Source organism: Tamandua tetradactyla, chromosome 7 (genome assembly GCF_023851605.1).
Source record: "Tamandua tetradactyla isolate mTamTet1 chromosome 7, mTamTet1.pri, whole genome shotgun sequence".
NCBI lineage: Eukaryota > Metazoa > Chordata > Mammalia > Pilosa > Myrmecophagidae > Tamandua > Tamandua tetradactyla.
In genome coordinates, this window is record NC_135333.1 from 168,573,680 (window position 1) to 168,601,074 (window position 27,395).

Below are 27,395 nucleotides of genomic sequence, written 5' to 3' on the forward strand. Positions count from 1 at the left end.
ATTGTAAATAACACTGCTATAAACATTGGTGTGCAAATGTCCGTTTGTGTCTTTGCCCTTAAGTCCTTTGAGTAGATTCCCAGCAATGGTATTGCTGGGTATTATGGCAATTCTATATTCAGCTTTTTGAGGAACCGCGAAACTGCCTTCCACAGTGGTTGCACCATTTGACATTCCCACCAACAGTGGATAAGTGTGCCTCTTTCTCCGCATCCTCTCCAGCACTTGTCATTTTCTGTTTTGTTGATAATGGCCATTGTGGTGGGTGTGAGATGATATCTCATTGTGGTTTTGATTTGCATTTCTCTAATGGCCAGGGACATTGAGCATCTCTTCATGTGCCTTTTGGCCATTTGTATTTCCTCTTCTGATAGGTGTCTGTTCAAGTCTTTTTCCCATTTTGTAATTGGGTTGGCTGTCTTTTTGTTGTTGAGATGAACAATCTCTTTATAAATTCTGGATACTAGACCTTTATCTAATATATCATTTCCAAATATTGTCTCCCATTGTGTAGGCTGTCTTTCTACTTTCTTGATGAAGTTTTTTGATGCACAAAAGTGTTTAATTTTGAGGAGCTCCCATTTATTTATTTCCTTCTTCAGTGTTCTTGCTTTAGGTTTAAGGTCCATAAAACCACCTCCAGTTGTAAGATCCATAAGATATCTCCCAACATTTTCCTCTGTTTTATGGTCTTAGACCTAATGTTTAGATCTTTGATCCATTTTGAGTTAACTTTTGTATAGGGTGTGAGAGATGGGTCTTCTTTCATTCTTTTGCATATGGATATCCAGTTCTCTAGGCACCATTTATTGAAGAGACTGTTCTGTCCCAGGTGAGTTGGCTTGACTGCCTTATCAAAGATCAAATGTCCGTAGATGAGCACTGTATTCGATTCCATTGGTTGATATATCTATCTTTATTCCAATACCATGCTGTTTTGACCACTGTGGCTTCATAATATGCCTTAAAGTCAGGCAGCGCGAGACCTCCAGCTTCGTTTTTTTTCCTCAAGATGTTTTTAGCAATTCGGGGCACCCTGCCCTTCCAGATAAATTTGCTTATTGGTTTTTCTATTTCTGAAAAATAAGTTGTTGGGATTTTGATTGGTATTGCATTGAATCTGTAAATCAATTTAGGTAGGATTGACATCTTAACTATATTTAGTCTTCCAATCCATGAACACGGTATGCCCTTCCATCTATTTAGGTCTTCTGTGATTTCTTTTAACAGTTTTTTGTAGTTTTCTGTATGTAGGTTTTTTGTCTCTTTAGTTAAATTTATTCCTAGGTATTTTATTCTTTTAGTTGCAATTGTAAATGGGATTCGTTTCTTGATTTCCCCCTCAGCGTGTTCATTGCTAGTGTATAGAAATGCTACAGATTTTTGAATATTGATCTTGTAACCTGCTACTTTGCTGTACTCATTTATTAGCTCTAGTAGTTTTGTTGTGGATTTTTCCGGGTTTTCGACGTATAGTATCATATCGTCTGCAAACAGTGATAGTTTTACTTCTTCCTTTCCAATTTTGATGCCTTGTATTTCTTTTTCTTGTCTAATTGCTCTGGCTAGAACCTCCAACACAATGTTGAATAATAGTGGTGATAGTGGACATCCTTGTCTTGTTCCTGATCTTAGGGGGAAAGTTTTCAATTTTTCCCCATTGAGGATGATATTAGCTGTGGGTTTTTCATATATTCCCTCTATCATTTTAAGGAAGTTCCCTTGTATTCCTATCTTTTGAAGTGTTTTCAACAGGAAAGGATGTTGAATCTTGTCAAATGCCTTCTCTGCATCAATTGAGATGATCATGTGATTTTTCTGCTTTGATTTGTTGATATGGTGTATTACATTAATTGATTTTCTTATGTTGAACCATCCTTGCATACCTGGGATGAATCCTACTTGGTCATGATGTATAATTCTTTTAATGTGTTGTTGGATACGATTTGCTAGAATTTTATTGAGGATTTTTGCATCTATGTTCATTAGAGAGATTGGTCTGTAGTTTTCTTTTTTTGTAATATCTTTGCCTGGTTTTGGTATGAGGGTGATGTTGGCTTCATAGAATGAATTAGGTAGTTTTCCCTCCAATTCGATTTTTTTTGAAGAGTTTGAGGAGAATTGGTACTAATTCTTTCTGGAACGTTTGGTAGAATTCACATGTGAAGCCATCTGGTCCTGGACTTTTTAGGAAGCTTTTGAATGACTAATTCAATTTCTTTACTTGTGATTGGTTTGTTGAGGTCATCTATGTCTTCTTGAGTCAAAGTTGGTTGTTCATGTCTTTCCAGGAACCCGTCCATTTCATCTAAATTGTTGTATTTATTAGCGTAAAGTTGTTCATAGTATCCTGTTATTACCTCCTTTATTTCTGTGAGGTCAGTAGTTATGTCTCCTCTTCCATTTCTGATCTTATTTATTTGCGTCCTCTCTCTTCTTCTTTTTGTCAATCTTGCTAAGGGCCCATCAATCTTATTGATTTTCTCTCGTTTTCATGTTTTTGATTTCATTTATTTCTGCTCTGATCTTTGTTATTTCTTTCCTTTTGCTTGCTTTGGAATTAGTTTGCTGTTCTTTCTCCAGTTCTTCCAAGTGAACAGTTAATTCCTGAATTTTTGCCTTTTCTTCTTTTCTGATATAGGCATTTAGGGCAATAAATTTCCCTCTTAGCACTGCCTTTGCTGCATCCCATAAGTTTTGATATGTTGTGTTTTCATTTTCATTTGCCTCGAGGTATTTACTAATTTCGCTTGCAATTTCTTCTTTGACCCACTCGTTGTTTAAGAGTGTGTTGTTGAGCCTCCACGTATTTGTGAATTTTCTGGCATTCCGCCTATTATTGATTTCCAACTTCATTCCTTTATGATCCGAGAAAGTGTTGTGTATGATTTCAATCTTTTTAAATTTGTTAAGACTTGCTTTGTGACCCAGCATATGGTCTATCTTTGAGAATGATCCATGAGCACTTGAGAAAAAGGTGTATCCTGCTGTTGTGGGATTTAATGTCCTTTAAATGTCTGTTAAGTCTAGCTCATTTATAGTAATATTCAGATTCTCTATTTCTTTATTGATCCTCTGTCTAGATGTTCTGTCCATTGATGAAAGTGGGGAATTGAAGTCTCCAACTATTATGGTATTTGTGTCTATTTCCCTTTTCAGTGTTTGCAGTGTATTCCTCACGTATTTTGGACCATTCTGGTTCGGTGCGTAAATATTTATGATTGTTATGTCTTCTTGTTTAATTGTTCCTTTTATTAGTATATAGTGTCCTTCTTTGTGTCTTTTAACTGTTTTACATTTGAAGTCTAACTTGGTGGATATTAGTATAGCCACTCCTGCTATTTTCTGGTTGTTATTTGCATGAAATATCTTTACCCAACCTTTCACTTTCAACCTGTGTTTATCTTTGGGTCTAAGATGTGTTTCCTGTAGACAGCATATAGAAGGATCCTGTTTTTTAATCCATTCTGCCAGTCTGTGTCTTTTGATTGGGGAATTCAGACCATTAACATTTAGTGTTATTACTGTTTGGATAATATTTTCCTCTACCATTTTGCCTTTTGTATTATATATATCATATCTGACTTTCCTTCTTTCTACACTCTTCTCCATACCTCTCTCTTCTGTCTTTTCTGTTCTGACTCTAGTGCTCCCTTTAGTATTTCTTGCAGAGCTGGTCTCTTGGTCACAAATTCTCTCAGTGACTTTTTGTGTGAGAATGTTTTAATTTCTCCCTCATTTTTGAAGGACAATTTTGCTGGATATAGGAGTCTTGGTTGGCAGTTTTTCTCTTTTAGTAATTTAAATATATCATCCCACTGTCTTCTAGCCTCCATGGTTTCTCCTGAGAAATCTACACAGTCTTATTGGGTTTCCCTTGTATGTGATGGATTGTTTTTCTCTCGCTGCTTTCAAGATCCTCTCTTTCTCTTTGACCTCTGACATTCTAACTAGTAAGTGTCTTGGGGAACGCCTATTTGTGTCTAATCTCTTTGGGGTGCGCTGCACTTCTTGGATCTGTAATTTTAGGTCTTTCATAAGAGTTGGGAAATTTTCAGTGAAAATTTCTTCCATTAGTTTTTCTCCTCCTTTTCCCTTCTCTTCTCCTTCTGGGACACCCACAACATGTATATTTGTGCGCTTCATATTGTCCTTGAGTTCCCTGATACCCTGTTCAAATTTTTCCATTCTGTTCCTGATAGTTTCTTTTTCTTTTTGGAATTCAGATGTTCCATCCTCCAAATCACTAATTCTATCTTCTGTCTCTTTGAATCTATCATTGTAGGTATCCATTGTTTTTTCTATCTTTTCTACTTTGTCCTTCACTTCCATAAGTTCTGTGATTTGTTTTTTCAGTTTTTCTATTTCTTCTTCATGTTCAGCCCATGTCTTCTTCATGTCCTCCCTCAATTTATCGATTTCGTTTTTGAAGAGATTTTCCATTTCTGTTTGTATATTCAGCATTAGTTGTCTCAGCTCCTATATCTCATTTGAACTATTGGTTTGTTCCTTTGACTGGGCCATATTTTCAATTATTTGAGCGTGATCCGTTATCTTCTGTTGGCATCTGCGCATTTAGACAGATTTCCCTGGGTATTGAATCCAAAAGTTTGGAAGATTTTTCTGTGAAATCTCTGGGTTCTGTTTTTCTTATCCTGCCCAGTAGGTGGCGCTCGTGAGACACGTTTGTCTGCGGGTCCCACCTGTAAAAGGTGCTGTGGGACCTTTAACTTTGGAAAACTCTCGCCGTCCGGGAGGTTCGCTAGCCGGAGCGGCTTGAGCCGACCCAGGGTCCGAACGCGGGGAGGGTTGCTGGCCGCCGCAGCCCGGGAAAGCGCCCGTCCGAATTTCCTAGTCAGCCCGGGGCACCAAGTGTGGCGGGAGGGCGCCAGCGGCAGCGGCCCGCCCGGGAGAGTGCACGTTCCCAGGGAGTCACGGGTTTGGGAGGGGCCTCCCCCACCCGTCACCGTTCTCCGCAGCCTGGGGATTTCCGATCCAATTCTCACAGTTGGTCTGGGGGGCCGCGCGTGTTGTGGGTGCCAGCCGCCGCGGTTTCAGGGGACCGCCTCTCCAATTCTCCCAGCCGGCCCGGGAAGGGGGAAGGGAGTGACTCCGGCCGCTTGCTGCCCCGCCCGGTGAAGCCCGCGTGCCTTGGCGATCTCACCCGAGCGGTTTCTCTCAGCCAGCCAGCCGTTCCAGGATGGGGTACGCCGTCTTTTTTATCTCTGTTGTGGCTTTGGGAGCTGTTCTGTGTCGTTTCTACTCCCCTAGTAGCTGTCCTGGAGAAGAAACTAAGATCCGTGCGTCTTACTAAGCCGCCATCTTCTCCGGAAGTCCTCTCTTCTGTCATATTGAGGACTGCTTTAGGAAATAGCTAAGATCTCTGAAGCTTGGAAATTCTATGACCTGTTTTGAACTGCTTTGTGTCACTAACCTACCCAGACAATAGGGCCAGTTTCACTGAAGCCAGGATCTGTAGACTTGCTTAGTTCGTAAGATTCAGAAAACTGTGAATATGAAATTGGGATAATTTTCTCTGGAAAATGTAATCAGATGGTAAGCTTGCTGGCACGTTGTGACTTTTCTCTGTCTTCTGGAATAATTAACTATTCTCCAAGCAACTGAGGAAAACAGATTTTATTTAGGAGGATTTTGCTCTGGCCCTCTAGTCAAGTTAATTAACCCCAGCTTTTCTCTGTAAAAGGTGGTCCATATATTCTTCCTTATTATTCTGTTTTGCTTACTGAAATGTAATGAGAATAAAAGACTGTAGGCAAGAGAGAGAAGAGCACACTTCCCCCTTATTCCCATAGGATATTATGGCCATAGGGGGAGGATTATAACAGACTTATTTCTTTGATATTCAGGTATGGAATTGGCAATCAGAGGAATATTTCTTTCTGCAAGGCTATCAGGAAACAGTGAAAGACTTTATTTAGACTGTTGAAAAATTCAAGACTGCTTTCTTGGTCTTTTGATGGAACAGTGAAGGTAATTTGAAGCATGGGTTTTCTAATACTTTAGAAAAAAGTATTCAGGTGGTTTATATGGTGACAGCCAAAAGCAGATGGGTATGAAGTAACTACTTAACTTTTAAAATTTTTATTTTCTCATGCCTGTTTTCTGTGTACTGCAGTAGCCTACATCAGCTGTGTTTATGAACATTATACTAAAGGGAAAGAGTCTAAACAACCACTTTGCTAAAGCTCTTGTTTCATAGATGTGTCTTATAGTCTGTCATGATCAGTAATGCAAAATGGTCTTACAAGTGATAACTTCTGAGTTTTTTTTTTTTTTAATTTTAAAGGTGTGGAATATTATTACTTCAAGAATAGAAAAAGACTTTCTGTCACCAGGGTACAGTACTTTCTTGTGAAATTTCTCCTGATGCTACCAAATTTTCATCTACCTCTGCTGACAAAACTGCAAAGGTAGGCCAATCAGTTGAAATATGCATTCATAAAACTTTGGTATGGTTTTGATTTAAAAGTCCAAATAATATGTAAAACAGAGCATGACAGTTTTTGTCTACGTCTGTTTCTTTTTCTGTGAGCTTTTACGTTATGCACATTGGCATTTAGTAGGTGTTGGATAGACTGAATGAGTGACACTGAGGACTTCTGACTTCTCCCTATCTGATTGCTTTTTGTCTGTTACTAATTCTGTGAGCTTTTGCATTATACCCATTAGCATTTAGTAGGTGTTGGATAGATTGAATGAGTGATACTGAGGATTTCTGATTTCTCCCTTTTTGATGATTTTTTGTCTCTAATTAATCTAATGCCATCTCTACTGCATGTTTCAGGCAATACAAATCACTGAAGGGGGTTTGAATTTAATTGTACCCCATGGTAAATGCTTATATAAGTTGAGGCATTTGAAAATCATATTCCAGTGAAATGATGTTGCTTGTTGCTTTTCCATCTGTGTTACTGATACTGCTATCTACCCTTCTTTCCAAGGTACAAACCTTGGAACTTTCTGGGACTCTATATCCTTTCTTTCATGCTCTGTTGATTACTCTTCAATGTCTCTTGATCTTTCTTCCCCTTTGTGTCCCTGTTGCTTCCTATTGAAACGGAGCTCAAAGGATATTAAGGAATGATGAGAAAAAAAAGAAAGGAAGAAAGAAAGAAAGACACAGACGGGCTCAGGGGGTCTGAAGCTTGAGTTTACTTCAGACAGACTTCAGACAATTTTATTCTTAACCAGATCCTAGTTATATACCACAGGATGTCAATAGATAATCTGCAGGCATTTCCTGAGGGAGCAAGATTCTTATCTCACAGTGTTCTTCATACTTAACATAACTGTTTGGGGTTGTGTTAGTTAGATTCAGTTGTCAACTTGGCCAGGTGAGCATACCTAATCTTGTTGCTGCGGACATAAGCCAATGGTACGTGAACCTCATCTGTTGCCAATTACATCTGCAGTCGGCTAGGAGGCGTGTCTGCTGCAATGAGTGACGTTTGACTTAATTGGCTGGTGCTTAAATGAGAGATCGCAACATAGCACAGCCTAGCAGCTCAGCATTCCTCATCTCAGCACTAGCAGCTCAGCCCAGGCCTTTGGAGATGCAGAAAGAAGTCACCCCGGGGAAAGTTGTTGGAACCCAGGGGCCTGGAGAGAAGACCAGCAGAGACCATCTTGTGCCTTCCACATAAGAAAGAACCTCAGTGGAAAGTTAGCTGCCTTCCTCTGAAGAACCAACAAAATAAATCCCCTTTTGTTAAAAGCCAATCCGTCTCTGGTGTGTTGCATTCTGGCAGCTAGCAAACTAGAACAGATTTGGTACCAGGAGTGGGGTGCTGCTGCGGTTTGTAAATGCCAGATATGTTTGAACGGTGTTTTGGATGGCTAAGGGGAAGACTTTGGAGGAACTGTGAAGAGATTGATGGAGAAGTCCTGGAGGGCTTGAAGAGACTGTTGGTGTAAATGAAACCACTGCCAATCTTGACAAAGGAGGACACAAAAGGGAGAGATTGGAGTTTGCAGAGTGAGAACCGTGGAAGTTCGGGTCTGAAGCCAAGAAACCTCGGCCAGGAGAGTGGACCCACCTGTATGTGTGGAGAGGGTGAGTTTACCCTGAAGGGCGAGGATGAGTCTCCCCTCTCATTGCAGTGGAATAGTTGTGCAGCCTTGGGCCTTGGAAAAGGCGTAGCACGCTCCTTGGGGGGCTGGGAGAGCCTGGCTGCCACCATGTGGAGGGGTTGAGCGTGTGCCCCAGAAATGGCAGAGACCCCAGGGGTGGCCCTGATGCCTGGAGAGAGTGGAGCCCAGAGGTGGTCTCCTCGATGTTCCCCGAGGTTGATTTGGAAAGAGGCCGACCACTGCATAGGCCCTTGGAAGGGGTGGGACTGCCGCTTTCTACAGCCGAAGGATAAATGACTTTCAGACTTGGAAATCCAATGGTGTTTGCCTGCAGATCTTCCTTCCAATTTCTCCCTGTGGAAATGGCAATCTAGATCCTGTGAATATCCTCCTTTGCATCTTGGCACTAGACAACTTGTTTTGAGATTCACAGGTCCACAGCAAGAACAGAATTTTTTGCATCTGTTTAAGGTGATGCTTGATTGCCAAGTTGACAAGGGGTGGACATGTGTTAGTTAGATTCAGTTGTCAACTTGGCCAGGTGAGCATACCTAATCTTGTTGCTGCGGACATAAGCCAATGGTACGTGAACCTCATCTGTTGCCAATTACATCTGCAGTCGGCTAGGAGGCGTGTCTGCTGCAATGAGTGACATTTGACTTAATTGGCTGGTGCTTAAATGAGAGATCGCAACATAGCACAGCCTAGCAGCTCAGCATTCCTCATCTCAGCACTAGCAGCTCAGCCCAGGCCTTTGGAGATGCAGAAAGAAGTCACCCCAGGGAAAGTTGTTGGAACCCAGGGGCCTGGAGAGAAGACCAGCAGAGACCATCTTGTGCCTTCCACATAAGAAAGAACCTCAGTGGAAAGTTAGCTGCCTTTCCTCTGAAGAACCAACAAAATAAATCCCCTTTTATTAAAAGCCAATCCGTCTCTGGTGTGTTGCATTCTGGCAGCTAGCAAACTAGAACAGGGGTAAACATTCTCTTCCTCCCAGACTGCTCTACATAACAATCTCCACAGTTGACTGCCGCCGTCCTTAAGCCAGCAGCTTGCAACAAATTCTGTAGGTCTTGCTTTAAACTCTTGGCTTCTACATGTCCCCACTCTTAAAACCAGACCTCCTTGTTTCTTCTTTTCTGGTGAACTGTCCCTACATTTTCCTGCCACTCGTCTGTGCCTCCTCCAGCTTATCTTCCATATTGCTGCCTGAGTTCTTTGTTGAAAACCTTTATCACCTGAAAGTTTATAAGCCAACCACCTTAGCCCATCACCATCTTTTTCAGCTACATTGGTCCCTCAGTGTGCAGGCTGCTTCCTACCTCTTTCTTTTTGTACATGCTGTTTACTTTGGCTAGAAAAAATGTTCTACTCCCTTTTTACCTCAAAGAATTATGGCATCATTTTAGATCAAGACCTGATGTCAGCTCTGCAGCAAAACCTTCTGTGACCTCAGCCAAGATTGGCTGTTCTACCTTCAGTGTTCCCGTTATATTTTATTCATGCCTGTTAGAGCATTTACTACATATAACTGTTCACTTATCTGTTCATGAGCCTATTTTTTTCTTCTTTTTTTTTTGAATGGGCAGGCACTGGGAATTGAACCTGGTTCTCTGGCATGGCAGGTGAGAATTCTGCCACTGATCCACCGTCACGCTTCCCGAGCCTATTTTCGTGATTAAACTATAAACTTTCTAAGGACAGGACCTTTGTTCCACCAGCTCCTAGCTCACAGAGTTTGATACATGACAGATTTCAGTCTATGCTTATTAAGTGCTGCTGAAAGAATCATGAGGGAGAATGTTGAAAAGGAAAGGATAGGATATGGCTTGCAAGATGATAGGATGGTGTAGTGACTAACCTTTAAAGACTACTTGCCATATGCTAGGAATTTTACTTTCAATTATCTCATTTAATCTTCACACCATAAGTACTATTGTCCCCATTTCACAAATGCAGAAACTGAAGCTAAAGAAGCTTATTTAAGTTGTCTGAAGTCAGAAGGAACTAGTAAAGAGTAGAGCCAGGAGTCACATGGTGTTCTGTGTCACTCTCCATACCACTGCACTGAATTGCTCTTCTTTCTTCTAAATATAAAGTTAGTAAGGAAGCTGTGAGTTTGGTCTTTGAGCTAAAGTTAAGTTGAATAATTAAAAGGAAAACTCAGAAAAATTAACGAGTTTCAAGCTGCAGCTTGGGTATGTTGTGAAAAATTTATGAACTGTCAAATGTTAGAACTTCTAAGTGATTGGATTTTTGCCTATATAACACTCAAGACAGGGTTTGCAAAGGCTCTTTTTTTTTTGAGTGCATTTACTATGTCTAAACAATCCTAATTGCTTTCCAGATTTGGAGTTTTGAACTTCTTTCTCCTCTTCATGAATTGAGGGGGCACGAAGGCTGTGTGCGCTGCTCTGTCTTCTCTGTGGACAGTACCCTACTGGCGACTGGAGACGACAATGGAGAAATCAGGGTAGGGTGTTTGCTAATATGAAACACTGCTCTTACTGTAGTTTGGGCTGCACTCTTTACCACATCGGGGGAATAGGTTAATGTGACAGAGAAGCATGGTCCCTGGGGTTCTGATGGTTCTGGTTGGATAAGGCATTCTTTATTTTGTTTCCTGGAGGGTTTTGTCTATGTTGTATTCATAGCTGCACTATACCACAGAAAAGCATTCATTTTAGAGTTAGAGTAAAGCATTTCCCTCAAATGTGAGAAAACAAATGCCCTACTTATTTGCAGTTGGTTATCTGCTGTTAGCTTAGAGAATGGTTTATCTTAATTCTTGGACTTGAACCAAAGGTTGTTTTTAATGGCAGAATTTAAGGAAAGTAATTCTGTGAATTGTTATTTAGGTTATAAATGAATGGCAAATTCTGCTTTTTTTCACTGCTGGAAAAAAAAGATCTTTTTAACACTATAACTGCTAGATATTTAACATTTACAGTGTGGCTTATTGCATTCCTTGTTGGAATGCCTGCTGTTTTTGTTAAATAGTATAGAAGTTCACATTCTCGTCTTTGGGCAGATATTGAAAGTGCCTGATGAGGTAGAGTCTGCATGATATGTCAGTTTTCATTACCATGCAGTGCTTTAGGTAAATGTATAAACTGTGCAAATTTTATTTAGACAACAGGAGGCATGTTAAGGCAAAAGAATGCTGTTCTCTTTTTGTCCCTTTTAGACTTGGGAATGTCGTACAAATAAAGTACTGTTTTCTGATAGATCAAAAATCATGGAAAAGCCATTGACTTGGAAGGATGGAGTATTAATCAGGACTCTTTAGAGAAACAGAACCAACAGGTGATATCTATACATATGAGACTAATAAAAGCGTCTCACGTAACTGTAGGGGATACAGGGGTCCCAAACCTGTAGGACAGGCTGCGAGGCCTGCAGTTCTGAGGAAGAGCCATAAGAGAGGCTCGTGACCTGAAGAAGCTGCGGAAACTCTCCCTCAGAAGTCTTCAGCTGTTTGAGTCAAATCCAGCTGATGGGACTCTCATTGCAGAAGACCCAATCTTGGTTGATTGTAGATGTAAGCAGCCCCAGATGCAGTCAGCTGAGAGGATTTAACATACCAGCCTTCTAGTTTATCAGCCAACCATGAAATATCCTTGCAGCAACGGTCAGGCCAGTGCTTGCTGGACCAAATACCTGGACACCATCACTTAGCCAAGTCAACACCAGAACCCAACCATCACAGGTGTTTTTGTTGTTGTTGTTGTTGTTGTTTTCTCTGTACAAAGGAGAATTTAAAATCCAAGGGATAGGTGTTGTCTTAGTTTGCCAGGGCTGCTGTAACAAAATAACACAAGCTGTTGTTAGTTAAACAGCAGCAATTTATTGGTTCACAATTCAGAGGCTAGAAGTCTAAAATCTAAGTATCAGCAGGCTGTGCTTTTCCGAAGTCTGTAGTGTTCTGGTGGTAGCTTGCTGGCAGTCAGTCTGCCTTGGTCACATAGCGATTTGTCTCTGTCTCCTTTGGCAGGTGCTTCCATGTCCAAATTCCCTTTGCTTTTAAGGATACCTGTCATATTGAATTAAGCTTTCCCGTCCCCATTTCCTTTTGACCTCTTTTGTTTTTCTCTTTTGGGAGAGACACGGGACTAATGTTTGGCATTTGTTTTAACACCTGGCAGTATCAAGAAAAATATATGTACATTTATATCAATAGATACATACAGGAAATTTGGAACCAAAACAATTGGCAAGAGCAGAAAAAAATTTTTTAAATTAAAACAAAATAATGAGCATGAGCAGTGGCAGCAGCAACAGCAATAACCACCCGGTGTCTGGCCTTTCCTAAAAATATCTTGCATTACCGCTCCTAGGAACTCCAGTTCTAAGCTGACCTCATCTTGATAGCATCTTTGAGAACACTATTTACAAATGAATTCACACCCAAGGGACTGGGGGTTAGGACTTAAACATGTCCTTGTGGGGGGTGTGAGCCTATCTACCATAATCTACCTGTTGGATCCCCAAAAGGACATGTTCTTCCCACATGCAAAATACATTCACTCCCATCCCAACATCCCGAAACTGTTAAGCCATTTCAGTAACAACTCTCATCTAAACCAGACGTGGTTATGTTCCATCTTGAAACAAAACTTCTCTCTGTATGTAGACCTGTGAAACTTAGAAAACAAGTTACTGGCTTTCAAAATGACTGGTGGGGCAAGCACAGGATAGACATTCTTATGTCAGGAGGGAGAAATTGGAAGGAAAACAGGGATCATGAATTCCAAGCCCGCCCAAATCCCAGCCTGGCAAACTCCAGTAGATTTCAAGGTCTGAGAGCCATCTGTGGTTTCACACTTATAATGTATAAGTATGCAGAAGATGGGAGAGTATGCAGTTTGCAAGTGTAGAGGAGTTGTTGGATAGGCTTTCCAGAAAAATTAAAATTCTCCAGCTTGAGAACTAACCAACCCCTATACCATTCACATAAATGCCGTGTCAGTTGAAGTCCAGAATTGTTTTGGGAACATTCATTTTGACCTGACTTTGCATCTCTGGATGAAAGTGCTGCTTTACTTAATATTAGGCAGCGTTTTGTTTTTCAGGAGTCCCTGCAGGAAAAAGTGTTTCTCTTAAAATTTTGAGTGTTATTTAAAATTTTTTCCTCATTACTTAAAAAAATATTTATTTTTCTACTTGATAATTCAGAATGTAGGAAATTTATTGCTTTTCGAATATGTGTGTCTTATAGCTAATGAGTATTCTAAAGAGTTTCTCTGTGTTTGAATAAGTTTTTCCAGTTGGTTCTTTTGGATTTTCTAGAGAGACATTGGCAAATGATGATTTTGACTGTTTTCTTTTGCTGTTAATGTCTCTATTTCTTTTTCTTATTCTGATATACATTTCTTTAAAAAATTAGAGTACTGTTCCCTTAAGGGTCATTGTAAGTAAATGATAATTTTAGCATCTGTAAGTGATTCTTTATAAGAATCTAGTAAAATAATCTTAGGGAAAAAATGTGTATATTCTATAAAGAATGTTATAGGGATTGATTTTTGTGTATAATATATACTTATTTGAATAATATCTGTCCACAATTTTGGTGCTAGTCCCTAGACTAGAATTCACTGGAGGTTTTTTGTGAGGTAATTTGTTAAATGGTTTTTGTTTATTCCTTACTTCTCCCATCATTTTCTTTTCTTTTTTTTTTTTAATATCAGGAAACTTTATTTTATTTTTTTTCTTCAAATTTATTTATGAATTAAAAAAAATTAAGAACAAACAAGCAAAAACATTAACATGTGATTCCGTTCTACATATATATTCAGTAATTCTCAATATCATCACATAGTTGCATATTCATCATTTCTTAGAACATTTGCATCAATTCAGAAAAAGAAATAAAACAATTACAGAAAAAAATGATTATGCGTATCATACTCCTTACCTCTCACTTTCATTGATCACTAGCATTTCAAACTAAATTTATTTCAACATTTGTTCCCCTTATTACTTATTTTTATTCCATATGTTCTACTCATCTCTTGACATGGTAGATAAAAGGAGCATGAGACACAGGTTTCCACAATCACACAGTCACATTGTGAAAGCTATACCATTATACAATCTTCATCAAGAAACATGGCTACTAGAACACAGCTCTACATTTTCAGGCCGTTCCCTCCAGCCTCTCCATTACATCTTGACTAACAAGGTGATATCTACTTAATGCATAAGAATAACTTCCAGGATAACCTCTCGACTCTGTTTGGAATCTCTCAGCCATTGACGCTTTGTCTCATTTCACTCTTCCCCCTTTTGGTCGATAAGCACTTTTCTTAATGACAGCTATTGTGATTGTCCTTTGTTTTTCTTTTTCACTTATAAATGATGTCATGTGTGAGCATGGATGTTTAAGAGTATTTTGCTAGGAAAAATACAATGAATTGACATAGTCAGATAAGTATGCCTTGGTTGGCAAAATGCTAAGAGACGTAAAACTGATAAAAAGTAGATTATACCATCTGACATTTTTTAATCATAAGAGAGGGAGGGAGGAATTGAGCTAGAATGTAGAGGTTTGTGCACAGACAAGACTGAGTTTCTCAGACCGACTGAAGGTCTAAGTTGTGGACAAATGGAATGCAATGAACCGAGGTGTTCACAAAGGTCTTGGCAACTAAATAAATGAACCAAGTGTCCATAAATCTGTTCTGACCACTTGTCCAATCTGAGACCTTTTCTGCATAGAAGGAAGCCCAAGGGAGCAGAGGTGGGGGCATATATGGCGGTTTTATTTTTTATATAGTACATAGATGATGGGATGATGTAGAGTCACACCTGAGTAAGACCGAGCTTGAACTAGAAGACTAGAGGTCATCAGGAGGTTATGTATCTAGAGAGTAGCTGCCTCATGTTTCCTCTGGATACACTAGCTGGACATGACTTTGGATGATTTTTCCTTAGGGAAGAAGATGAGTTGGGCTGAACTGGGAGATGGATGTGTATGTGTGCTGGACAAACGTGGCCTGGAATATAGTGTCGACCTTGTGGGGTGTCTGTTTGGCTATGAGTCTTCACTTTCCCTGCCGTCATTTTCTTTTTTATTAAACAGAAAGAGTTGTAGTATTCTAGTCAGTTGCTCTAGTCCTTTTTATTTTTATTTTTGGAGTGTAGTTAATGGTTAGTTTTATAAGTAATGAGTACTTATAATTAGTGCTTTTTCCTTTTGAAATTTGGAGTGGAGAGACTGCAATCTAAAAAGTTTTCCGAAGCATTACTAAACTATAATTATATTTTTAAGAAAGATTTCCAAATGTGTTCCAGATTATTTATACATAACATATGTATAAATATATAGAGAGGCAGGTGCTTTTGGTTAACCCTGTTAATGAGTCGTGTATCATGTTTGTGCAGATATGGAGTGTCTCAGGTGGTGAGCTTCTTCATTTGTGTGCTCCCGCTTCAGTAGAAGGAGGAGCTGCTACCCACGGAGGCTGGGTGACCGACCTCTGCTTTTCTCCAGATAGCAAAATGCTTGTGTCTGCTGGAGGATATCTTAAGGTAAAGAGTTCCTTGAACACTGTGCAAGAAAAGAACAGTCTTTATACTGTTTTGCAAGCTTTCTTCACTTCCTCTACCTCAGCTGGGCTTCCACAGTTTAGCAGAGTAGGAGGGCAGCTGTCCTCCCCGTTGTGCAGGGATGGGATGGGGTCCGCAGGGCTACTTTACTCCGGCCTCTCAGAAGCTTTGGTGACAGGATTAGGGATTGAAAGCAATACCTTCTATTCTCGATTTAGAGTTCTCATACCCACTGCCCCATATAAGATCTCAGATAATTAGAATGACAAGCAAGTGGGATGTTTAGCAAAATTTTATTTTCCACTTCCCTAGTTAACTGTTATGCTAAGAATATAAAAGAAATGCATTTATGAAACTTCCTTTTTTCAGCAACAACGTAATAGCTGCCGCAATAACAACATATTGCTTTTAGTGTAAAACATGCATTACAGTGTACAAAATGCTTTACATACATCATCTCATTAGGTTCTCACAACTTTGTGAGGCTCAAGTTTTATTATCATTGGTTTATAGATGAGGAAACTAATCTTCATGGAGTTTGTGACTTTCCTAAAGCTATATAGTAAGTAGGATAGCTAAGACTCAGACTCGGGTCGTCTTCCCCCTCAGCTTTCTCTAACCAGTTTGCCTGTGCAAACTTATCAGTGAGTACTGAGGTCTCGGCTTGAGCGTTTTTTAAGTTTCAGGGTCATTTTTTGTTGCCTCCATCTATTTATCCATTCAGTAAGAATGTGCAAGTGCCCACGGTGTGTCTGTATAAGACTTGGTTTGTACTCTTGGGCAGGCATCTTCGGGAGAAGGAGACAATACGCAAATAAAGTCTCTAAAGTGTGGAGATGCTCTTGTACATGTTTGCATGTTGAAGTTTGGGGTTATCAGAAGCTTTAAAGGGAGAGAGTGGTTGGGGTAAGTCTTTTGAGTAATGATTTACTTGTAAAAGGGGTAGGAGATGATACTTTATATTACATATATTATATGACCATTTGGTCATTTTAAATGATTTTTCATTTAAGATAGTTCCCTAATAAGAATTGTTATTTCTTACTCAAACAGTCAAGTGTAGGATATTATTCTGACTGACTGCCTAGCACAGTGTAGATGTTAAAAAATATTTGAACTAATGAATTGAAGTTTTTGATTATATGGGACTCTTATAATTGCAGTTTTACGAAACATAAAAATCTATCTTATATAAAAGATAAATTTGAGGGCGGTTTTTAGCTTTATGATCCCTTTGTAAGGTTGCATTGAAAATACAACTCTGCTTTTGGGCACACCTTTTTCTAGGATCACTCCTTGCCCTCCTTTACTGTAAAAATAAACTGTAACTCTTGGTTTGCTCTGAGGGTGATGTTTAGAGGACAGGCATTGCTGTCTTGTGTGAAAGCTGGGAGTTTGAGTGATAGTGATTGCCAAAAAACTTCCTAGCTTTGATACCAAGCTTCTAGAGATTGGGATAGCACTCTGTGGGCCCCGTAGAATGCTATCCCATAATCATGAATCTGGCTAACGAAATGTTATAAAGAGCAGTGACCAGCTGTGCAGAGTTTTTAGAGAACCTTGAAATAAAGCAGCAGAACAGATTTCCCTGCTATGGAGGTTATGTTTTAAAAGTGAACGATCCTGTGGCTTATGTATATGGTCTGTATATTTTAGCTACAGTCAGACTGCTTTTTCCTCCTGGATTGATTGCTAGCGTGGTTAAACTAATTATGATATAGCCCAGCCTGTGTCTACCCAGCATATTAATGAGACTTTCCAAAAGCACAGAGCAAATTAAAAGTAAAAAGGAACAGCTGCTCTAGTGTCCAAGAAAATAGGCCTTTTGAGTCTGTTTACTTTAGAATCCAAGCTGTATAAGTTGAATGTCAGTAAGATAAAATAGGTATCCAGTAACTAAAATGCTCTTAACACTCGAAATTATTCCTTTTTATAAGTTAAAATATATAATATAAATTAACTTTTTTACCTGCGTTACGCCACGGAGTGTGTACAGTTAGACTGACAGGCATTCACATTAATTCTAATTCATGAGGGGAAAGGCTAGAATAGTTAACGAAAAAGGCAAGGTTGTCATTACCTGGAGTTAGCAGAATGTAAAGAGCAGGAGCCCATGGGACAGATGGTTGAGTTCAAAGCCTGGCTCTGTCATTTATTAGTTTTGTGACTTTGCACAAAATTTTTAACCTCCCTGGACTTCAATTTTCCCATCGGTAAAGTGGGTATAATAATATTTACCTCCTAGGATTAAGAGGGTTAAATGAGTTCATACGTGCAAAGCCCTCACACACTATAACACAGCAGTGTACCCCGAGTGTTAGTTGCTATTTTAATATTAATTTTTTTAGTCCATATTTAATCTAGTGGCTTCTGTAGTGTTTCCAAGTAGAGGGATCTGTTACAGTAAACCGGGGAAAGGGTAGCAGGAGCACTGGATTAGGAAAGCAGAAATTCTTCCTCCCCTGTCACCTGCAGGCAGTGACATCTTGTGTGACAAGGCCTGTCTTCTCTCCGAACCCCAGTCTCCGTATTTGTGAAATGAGCCAGTGAGACTCCATGGCCTGTAAGGGCTTTACACTCTCTAGATTTGCCCCTACCAACTGAAAACAGCCTTCTCTCAAGTTGATGGAATGTGTTCTCTGTAATCTTGCTGACATTTTCGTTTTACAAAGCAAAATCTGTCTGTTCTGGAAAATCCCAAGTTAGTACATGCTGCTTGTAGTGAGATTTACTGAAGTCCATAGAGTATACTTTTACCGATAGTGAACATGAATGGTGAACCCAGTCACACGAGCAAGACAGAATGCTAGGAATGCCAGGAATGCGGAGGTGAGTGACGCTGGTGCTGTGTTCATCACGATACTCAGAGTCTTGATGTACCTGAGGCATTTTCAAAATGTTTTCATGTACATTGTTTCTTTTGCCCACATTTTAGCTGTGAGATATATGGGTAAGCTTTATGATCTCCATTTGGTAAATTAATATAAATATGATTATAATCCTAGTGAATTCATTGATTGGGAAAACATTTGAGATGCTCAGTATATATTCTGAGTAAATAAATGGATAAGGCCGTTTGATAAAGAAGCTTAGTCATGGGCTGTTGGATCTTTCCTGGAAAGGGAAGATTAAATAGAGAGAGCATTATTAGAGTTTATGAATAGTTTGGATTTCTGTCAGAATTCCAATAACTGTGAAAGGGACATTTTAGGGTAGAGAGGGATATTCTTAAGTCCATTCCTCTAAGACTTGCAGGCAAGAGAGTTGAGTCCGATCACTGCCACATTGGACTCTGTCACCTTGTGTCTACAGCTCTTAAGGAGGCTACAGCTTTCTGCACACCCTCGTGGTGGAGTTAGGTGTAGGCACAGCTGTGAGGCCATCACCAAGGGAAATCAGGAAAGGCTGAGCAGGTTGACAGGATTATATGTTGTAGCATGAAGACTTAGACTGCTTTCTTGCTCTTTGCTTAAGTTTGGGAGTGGGAAAGTGATAGGGCCAAGGGTCAGTTTGCATTGCAGATTGTCATACCAGTTTAATGAGAATTCGTTTCTCTCCTAATAGTGGTGGAATGTTGTCACTGGAGAATCTTTGCAGACCTTCTACACAAATGGAACCAATCTTAAGAAAATACACGTGTCTTCTGACTTCAAAACATATGTGACTGTTGATAATCTTGGTATTTTATATATTTTACAAATTTTAGAGTAAAACAGTTACAGTCAAGCACAAATGTAAGTTGAACTTTATTACATTTTGAATTGGGAAAAAATTCTGATGAAATTGTATTTCAACTTTCTGTAAAGCTGTGAGTTGTTTGGTAGTATTGTATTCTTTACAAAAGTGTTTGTGGTTGGATGAATAATATTAATGTAGCTTTTCTCCAAATGAGCCCACATTTAATCTTGTTTTTGTAATCATCATTATTGTTAGCAGTTTACAAACGGAAGTGTAAATACATACCTTGTTATACCGTTGGTAAAATTCTTTCTTGATGCATTCAAATTTGTCGACATAATTAATGACAATAATTTTAAGGAAATCTATATTTTAAAATTATCATTATGCAGGCTGTCCCTCAGGGTAGCAGTGGCTTGCTTTCAGAACAACACTTGTGTGCATAGTCTACTCACGACAATTAGTGAGTCTTGGATTTCAAAAGTTATTTTTATGAAGCAAAAATAATGTGTTGGAAACAGTTGCAGGAGCTTTCCCTAGCTCCCGCCTGGGGTCTTCCTCGCAGCGAGATGGGGGAGCTCGGTAGCCGACCGGTCCCGGGGGCTCGAAGGTCTGGAGGGCACGCGAGACGAAGAACGACTCGCGAGAACTGGAGGAGCTGGCAAGGCGTGCGCACCAGAGCGTTTATTAGAGGAAGTACAGAGCTTTATATAGTGGTGTGGCGGAAATAGGGGGGGGGCCAGGGGAGGCGCGCTGCGTGATTGGTGAGGAGGCTAAGGGGTGGCAGCGAGGGATTGGGTGAGCTGAGAGCAGAAAGGTCCAATGGAATAGCTTGAATATGTTGCTAGGCAGAGAGCTAGAGGAACGGGGCCGAAATTACATCAGGCAATTCCTCCCTTTTGTTTAATAGGAGAGGAAGAGAGAGTAAAAAAGAAAAAGGGGAGAGGTGAGGCCGGCTGCAGGTGCAGGAGGCCCGCGGGCGCCCGTGGGGCTCATGCGGATAAGCCAGCATATGCATGAGCCACGCTCCCAGAGGGTGATCAGTCCTTAGGGTGGGCAACACTGTGCCTGTTGGCGATGGCCTGCGCCCGCAAAGGAGTTTTGAAGTTCGAGAGCTGCTAGAGCAAGAAGTTTAGTTTGTTGTCTATGGTGGGAGAGTTGTCTATATATGCATTTGAATATAATAAGAACGGCAATGAAGGCAAGTAATAGGAGTCCATAGAAGATGAGGTTAGAGGGTTTGAAGAAAGAAGAGAATTTTTTCGTTAGGTCAGAGAGAATGGAGGCAGAGACTTTAGGGATAATTGTTTTTTCTAGAGCAAGTATGTGAGCTTGGAGTTGGTATGATTCCAGAAAGATTCATTATAAGCCGTAAAGATCCAGTCACGCAAAGTGAGGCGGGGTTGGGAGTGATTAACAAGGACAGGGGTAACACAGAGGCTGGAAAAGGGGTACCGTCCATCACATGTGGAAGAAGCTATGTAGTAGAGGGCTTCGATGTCTTGGGCAATTAGGTCCATCTGCTGCTGTAGATTGAAGATGGAGTGGTGCATCAGAAGGTTTAGGTCTTCTTGACTGCCAAGTGCACCGGCAGCTGTACGAGTGAGGTTGTTGATGACTTCCGCGGTGGTGGAGGTTCGGGTGAGGGCGACAGCAGCTGTAGCAGCGGCGGCTAGAGATGCGACGACAGCGGCAGCGATCACGGCAGAAATTCCGAAGTCTCGCTTGCAGCGGAAGAATGAGGACAGCTCTTCGGTTCTGAAAGGATAGGGGAGTTGCGGGGCTACCCAGGTGGAGGCGTTTAGGGGGATCCATATCAGACGTGGCTGCAACACAATAAACGCATAAGGATATGAAACATTCCAAAAGCTAGCGAGAACACAGTTTTTTTTTTTTTTTTTTTTTATTGACGGAAAGGAAAAAAAAAGAAATTAACACAACATTTAGAAATCATACCATTCTACATATGCTCTCAGTAATTCTTAACATCATCACATAGATGCATGATCATTGTTTCTTAGTACATTTGCATCGGTTTAGAGGAACTAGCAACACAACAGAAAAAGATATAAAATGTTAATATAAAGAAAAGAAATAAAAGTAGTAGTAATAGTAAAAAACAACAACAACAAACAAACCAACAAGCAAACAAAAACAAAAAAAACCCTGTAGCTCAGATGCAGCTTCATTCAGTATTTTAACATGATTACTTTACAATTAGGTATTATTGTGCTGTCCATTTTTGAGTTTTTGTATCTAGTCCTGTTGCACAGTCTGTATCCCTTCAGCTTCAATTACCCATTGTCTTACCCTGTTTCTAACTCCTGCTGAACTCTGTTACCAATGACATATTTCAAGTTTATTCTCGAATGTCCGTTCACATCAGTGGGACCATACAGTATTTGTCCTTTAGTTTTTGGCTGGATTCACTCAGCATAATATTCTCTAGGTCCATCCATGTTATTACATGGTTCATAAGTTTTTCTTGTCTTAAAGCTGCATAATATTCCATCGTATGTATATACCACAGTTTGTTTAGCCACTCTTCTGTTGATGGAGATTCCATCTCTTTGCAATTGTAAATAACGCTGCTATAAACATTGGTGTGCAAATGTCCGTTTGTGTCTTTGCCCTTAAGTCCTTTGAGTAGATACCTAGCAATGGTATTGCTGGGTCGTATGGCAATTCTATATTCAGCTTTTTGAGGAACCGCCAAACTGCCTTCCACAGTGGTTGCACCCTTTGACATTCCCACCAACAGTGGATAAGTGTGCCTCTTTCTCCGCATCCTCTCCAGCACTTGTCATTTTCTGTTTTGTTGATAATGGCCATTCTGGTGGGTGTGAGATGAGATCTCATTGTGGTTTTGATTTGCATTTCTCTAATGGCCAGGGACATTGAGCATCTCTTCATGTGCCTCTTGGCCATCCGTATTTCTTCTTCTGGTAGGTGTCTGTTTAAGTCTTTTTCCCATTTTGTAATTGGGTTGGCTGTCTTTTTGTTGTTGAGATGAACAATCTCTTTATAAATTCTGGATACTAGACCTTTATCTGATATGTCGTTTCCAAATATTGTCTCCCATTGTGTAGGCTGTCTTTCTACTTTCTTGATGAAGTTCTTTGATGCACAAAAGTGTTTAATTTTGAGGAGCTCCCATTTATTTATTTCCTTCTTCAGTGCTCTTGCTTTAGGTTTAAGGTCCATAAAACCGCCTCCAATTGTAAGATCCATAAGATATCTCCCTACATTTTCCTCTAACTGTTTTATGGTCTTAGACCTAATGTTTAGATCTTTGATCCATTTTGAGTTAACTTTTGTATAGGGTGTGAGATACGGGTCCTCTTTCATTCTTTTGCATATGGATATCCAGTTCTCTAGGCACCATTTATTGAAGAGACTGTTCTGTCCCAGGTGAGTTGGCTTGACTGCCTTATCAAAGATCAAATGTCCATAGATGAGAGGGTCTATATCTGAGCATTCTATTCGATTCCATTGGTCGATATATCTATCTTTATGCCAATACCATGCTGTTTTGACCACTGTGGCTTCATAATATGCCTTAAAGTCAGGCAGCGCGAGACCTCCAGCTTCATTTTTTTTCCTCAAGATGTTTTTAGCAATTCGGGGCACCCTGCCCTTCCAGATAAATTTGCTTATTGGTTTTTCTATTTCTGAAAAATAAGTTGTTGGGATTTTGATTGGTATTGCATTGATTCTGTAAATCAATTTAGGTAGGATTGACATCTTGACTATATTTAGTCTTCCAATCCATGAACACGGTATGCCCTTCCATCTTTTTAGGTCTTCTGTGATTTCTTTTAACAGTTTTTTGTAGTTTTCTTTATATAGGTTTTTTGTCTCTTTGGTTTAATTTATTCCTAGGTATTTTATTGTTTTAGTTGCGATTGTAAATGGGATTCGTTTCTTGATTTCCCCCTCAGCGTGTTCATTACTAGTGTATAGAAAAGCTACAGATTTTTGCATGTTGATCTTGTAGCCTGCTACTTTGCTGTACTCATTTATTAGCTCTAGTAATTTTGTTGTGGATTTTTCTGGGTTTTCTACATATAGTATCATATCGTCTGCAAACAGTGATAGTTTTACTTCTTCCTTTCCAATTTTGATGCCTTGTATTTCTTTTTCTTGCCTAATTGCTCTGGCTAGAACTTCCAACACAATGTTGAATAATAGTGGTGATAGTGGACATCCTTGTCTTGTTCCTGATCTTAGGGGGAAAGTTTTCAATTTTTCCCCATTGAGGATGATTTTAGCTGTGGGTTTTTCATATATTCCCTCTATCATTTTAAGGAAGTTCCCTTGTATTCCTATCTTTTGAAGTGTTTTCAGCAGGAAAGGATGTTGAGTCTTGTCAAATGCCTTCTCTGCATCAATTGAGATGATGGTGTGATTTTTCTGCTTTGATTTGTTGATATGGTGTATTACATTAATTGATTTTCTTATGTTGAACCATCCTTGCATACCTGGGATGAATCCTACTTGGTCATGATGTATAATTCTTTTAATGTGTTGTTGGATACGATTTGCTAGAATTTTATTGAGAATTTTTGCATCTGTATTCATTAGAGAGATTGGTCTGTAGTTTTCTTTTTTTTGTAATATCTTTGCCTGGTTTTGGTATGAGGGTGATGTTGGCTTCATAGAATGAATTAGGTAGTTTTCCCTCCACTTCGATTATGTTGAACAGTTTGAGGAGAGTAGGTATTAATTCTTTCTGGAATGTTTGATAGAATTCACATGTGAAGCCGTCTGGTCCTGGACTTTTCTTTTTAGGGAGCTTTTGAATAACTAATTCAATCTCTTTACTTGTGATTGGTTTGTTGAGGCCGTCTATTTCTTCTTGAGTCAAAGTTGGTTGTTCATGTCTTTCCAGGAACCTGTCCATTTCTTCTAAATTGTTGTATTTATTAGCGTAAAGTTGTTCATAGTATCCTGTTATTACCTCCTTTATTTCTGTGAGGTCAGTAGTTATGTCTCCTCTTCCATTTCTGATCTTATTTATTTGCATCCTCTCTCTTCTTATTTTTGTCAATCTTGCTAAGGGCCCATCAATCTTGTTGATTTTCTCATAGAACCAACTTCTGGTCTTATTGATTTTCTCTATTGTTTTCATGTTTTCAATTTCATTTATTTCTGCTCTAATCTTTGTTATTTCTTTCCTTTTGCTTGCTTTGGGATTAGTTTGCTGTTCTTTCTCCAGTTCTTCCAAGTGGGCAGTTAATTCCTGCATTTTTGCCTTTTCTTCTTTTCTGATAAAGGCATTTAGGGCAATAAATTTCCCTCTTAGCACTGCCTTTGCTGCGTCCCATAAGTTTTGATATGTTGTGTCTTCATTTTCATTTGCCTCTAGGTATTTACTAATTTCTCTTGCAATTTCTTCTTTGACCCACTTGTTGTTTAAGAGTGTGTTGTTGAGCCTCCATGTATTTATGAATTTTCTGGCACTCCGCCTATTATTGATTTCCAACTTCATTCCTTTATGATCCGAGAAAGTGTTGTGTATGATTTCAATATTTTTAAATTTGTTAAGACTTGCTTTGTGACCCAGCATATGGTCTATCTTTGAGAATGATCCATGAGCACTTGAAGAAAAGGTGTATCCTGCTGTTGTGGGATGTAATGTCCTATAAATGTCTGTTAAGTCAAGCTCATTTATAGTAATATTCAGGTTCTCTATTTCTTTATTGATCCTCTGTGTAGATGTTCTGTCCATTGATGAGAGTGGTGAATTGAAGTCTCCAACTATTATGGTATATGTGTCTATTTCCCTTTTCAGTGTTTGCAGTGTATTCCTCACGTATTTTGGGGCATTCTGGTTCGGTGCGTAAATATTTATGATTGTTATGTCTTCTTGCTTAATTGTTCCTTTTAATAGTATATAGTGTCCTTCTTTGTGTCTTTTAACTGTTTTACATTTGAAGTCTAACTTGTTGGATATTAGTATATCCACTCCTGCTATTTTCTGGTTGTTATTTGCATGAAATATCTTTTCCCAACCTTTCACTTTCAACCTATATTTATCTTTGGGTCTAAGATGTGTTTCCTGTAGACAGCATATAGAAGGATCCTGTTTTTTAATTCATTCTGCCAATCTATGTCTTTTGATTGGGGAATTCAGTCCATTGACATTTAGAGTTATTACTGTTTGGATAATATTTTCCTCTACCATTTTGCCTTTTGTATTATATATATCATATCTGACTTTCCTTCTTTCTACACTTTTCTCCATGTCTCTCTCTTCTGTCTTTTCGGTTCTTACTCTAGTGCTTCCTTTAGTATTTCTTGCAGAGCTGGTCTCTTGGTCACATATTCTCTTAGTGACTTTTTGTCTGAGAATGTTTTAATTTCTCCCTCATTTTTGAAGGACAATTTTGCTGGATATAGGAGTCTTGGCTGGCAGTTTTTCTCTTTTAGTAACTTAAATATATCATCCCACTGTCTTTTAGCTTCCATGGTTTCTGCTGAGAAATCTACACATAGTCTTATTGGGTTTCCCTTGTATGTGACGGATTGTTTTTCTCTCGCTGCTTTCAAGATCCTCTCTTTCTCTTTGACCTCTGACATTCTAACTAGTAAGTGTCTTGGGGAACGCCTATTTGTGTCTAATCTCTTTGGGGTGCGCTGCACTTCTTGGATCTGTAATTTTAGTTCTTTCATAAGAGTTGGGAAATTTTCAGTGATAATTTCTTCCATTAGTTTTTCTCCTCCTTTTCCCTTCTCTTCTCCTTCTGGGATACCCACTACACGTATATTTGTACGGTTCACATTTTCCTTGAGTTCCCTGATACCTTGTTCAAATTTTTCCATTCTTTTCCGGATAGTTTCTGTTTCTTTTTGGAATTCAGATGTTTCATCCTCCAAATCACTAATTCTATCTTCTGTTTCTTTAAATCTGTCGTTGTAGGTATCCATTGTTTTTTCCATCTTTTCTACTTTATCTTTCACTTCCATAAGTTCTGTGATTTGTTTTTTCAGTTTTTCTATTTCTTCTTTATGTTCAGCCCATGTCTTCTTCATGTCCTCCCTCAATGTATCGATTTCGTTTTTGAAGAGGTTTTCCATTTCTGTTCGTATATTCAGCATTAGTTGTTTCAGCTCCTGTATCTCATTTGAACTATTGGTTTCTTCGTTTGACTGGGCCATATGTTCAATTTTCTGAGCGTGATCCGTTATCTTCTGCTGGCGTGTGGGCATTTAGTCAGATTTCCCTGGGTGTTCGACCCCACAGGTTGAAAGATTTTTCTGTGCAATCTCTGGGTTCTGTTTTTCTTATCCTGCCCAGTAGGTGGCGCTCGTGGCACACGTTTGTCTACGGGTTCCACCAGTGAAAGTTGCTGTGGGTCCTTTAACTCTGGAAAATTCTCGCCGTAGGGGAGGTTCGGCAGCCGAAGCGTCTTGGAAGAATGCCAGCCGGCCTGGGGTTCCGAATGCGGGGAGGGTTGCCGGCCTCCGCAGCATGGGAGAGCGTCCGGCCGAATTGGCTAGTCGGCCCAGGGCACCAAGCATGGCGGGAGGGCGCCAGCTGTCGCAGCCCGGGAGAGTGCACTATTCCCAGCCGACGGGGGAGTCACGTGTTTGGAAGGGATCCCCCGGTCACTGTTCTCCGCAGTCTGGGGATTTCCGACCCAACTATTTCAGTTGTTCCGGGGGGCCTCATGTGGTGGGGGCACCAGCCGCCGCGGCCTAAGGGGACCGCCTGTCCAATTCTACCAGCTGGCCTGGGAAGGTGGAAGGGAGGTACTCCGGTCGCTTGCTGTCCCACCCAGGAAAGCCCGTGCCCCTTGGTGATCTCACCGGAGCTGGTTCTCCCAGATAGTCAGCCGTTCCAGGATGGGGTATGCCATCCCTTTGCTCTCCCTCGTGGCTCCGGGAGCTGCTCTGTATTATCACCACTCCCCCCAGTAGCTGTTCTGGAGGAGGAAAGGTGAGGGCGGCAAGGCTGTAGAGGCTGGTGGTGGAGGAGCCGGTGAAGGCGGGGGAAGAGGGCACCGTGGTGGTTGGAGAGCGGCCGGAGCAGGAGGGGGAGGAGAGGGGAGAAGAAGGGCGGGCGGGTCGGCTGC

The 27,395-nt window shown here is 40.1% G+C and overlaps 1 protein-coding gene across 16 annotated transcripts in view; it reads left to right on the forward strand.

Moving 5' to 3' along the window:
* The window catches only part of LOC143642845 (uncharacterized), a 92,774-nt gene that overhangs the window by 18,422 nt on the left and 46,957 nt on the right, over positions 1-27,395 (forward strand). For 8 of the 16 annotated variants that reach the window (XR_013155946.1, XR_013155949.1, XR_013155947.1 and 5 more), the window contains 3 exons: positions 6,308-6,431; positions 10,439-10,564; positions 15,475-15,621. Coding sequence is in view for 3 of the 16 variants with exons in the window: in XM_077111747.1 (XP_076967862.1) it covers positions 6,308-6,431; positions 10,439-10,478 (164 nt within the window). In the remaining 13 variants the exon portion in view is untranslated. The other 8 variants (XM_077111741.1, XM_077111742.1, XM_077111740.1 and 5 more) reach the window with 5 other exon arrangements.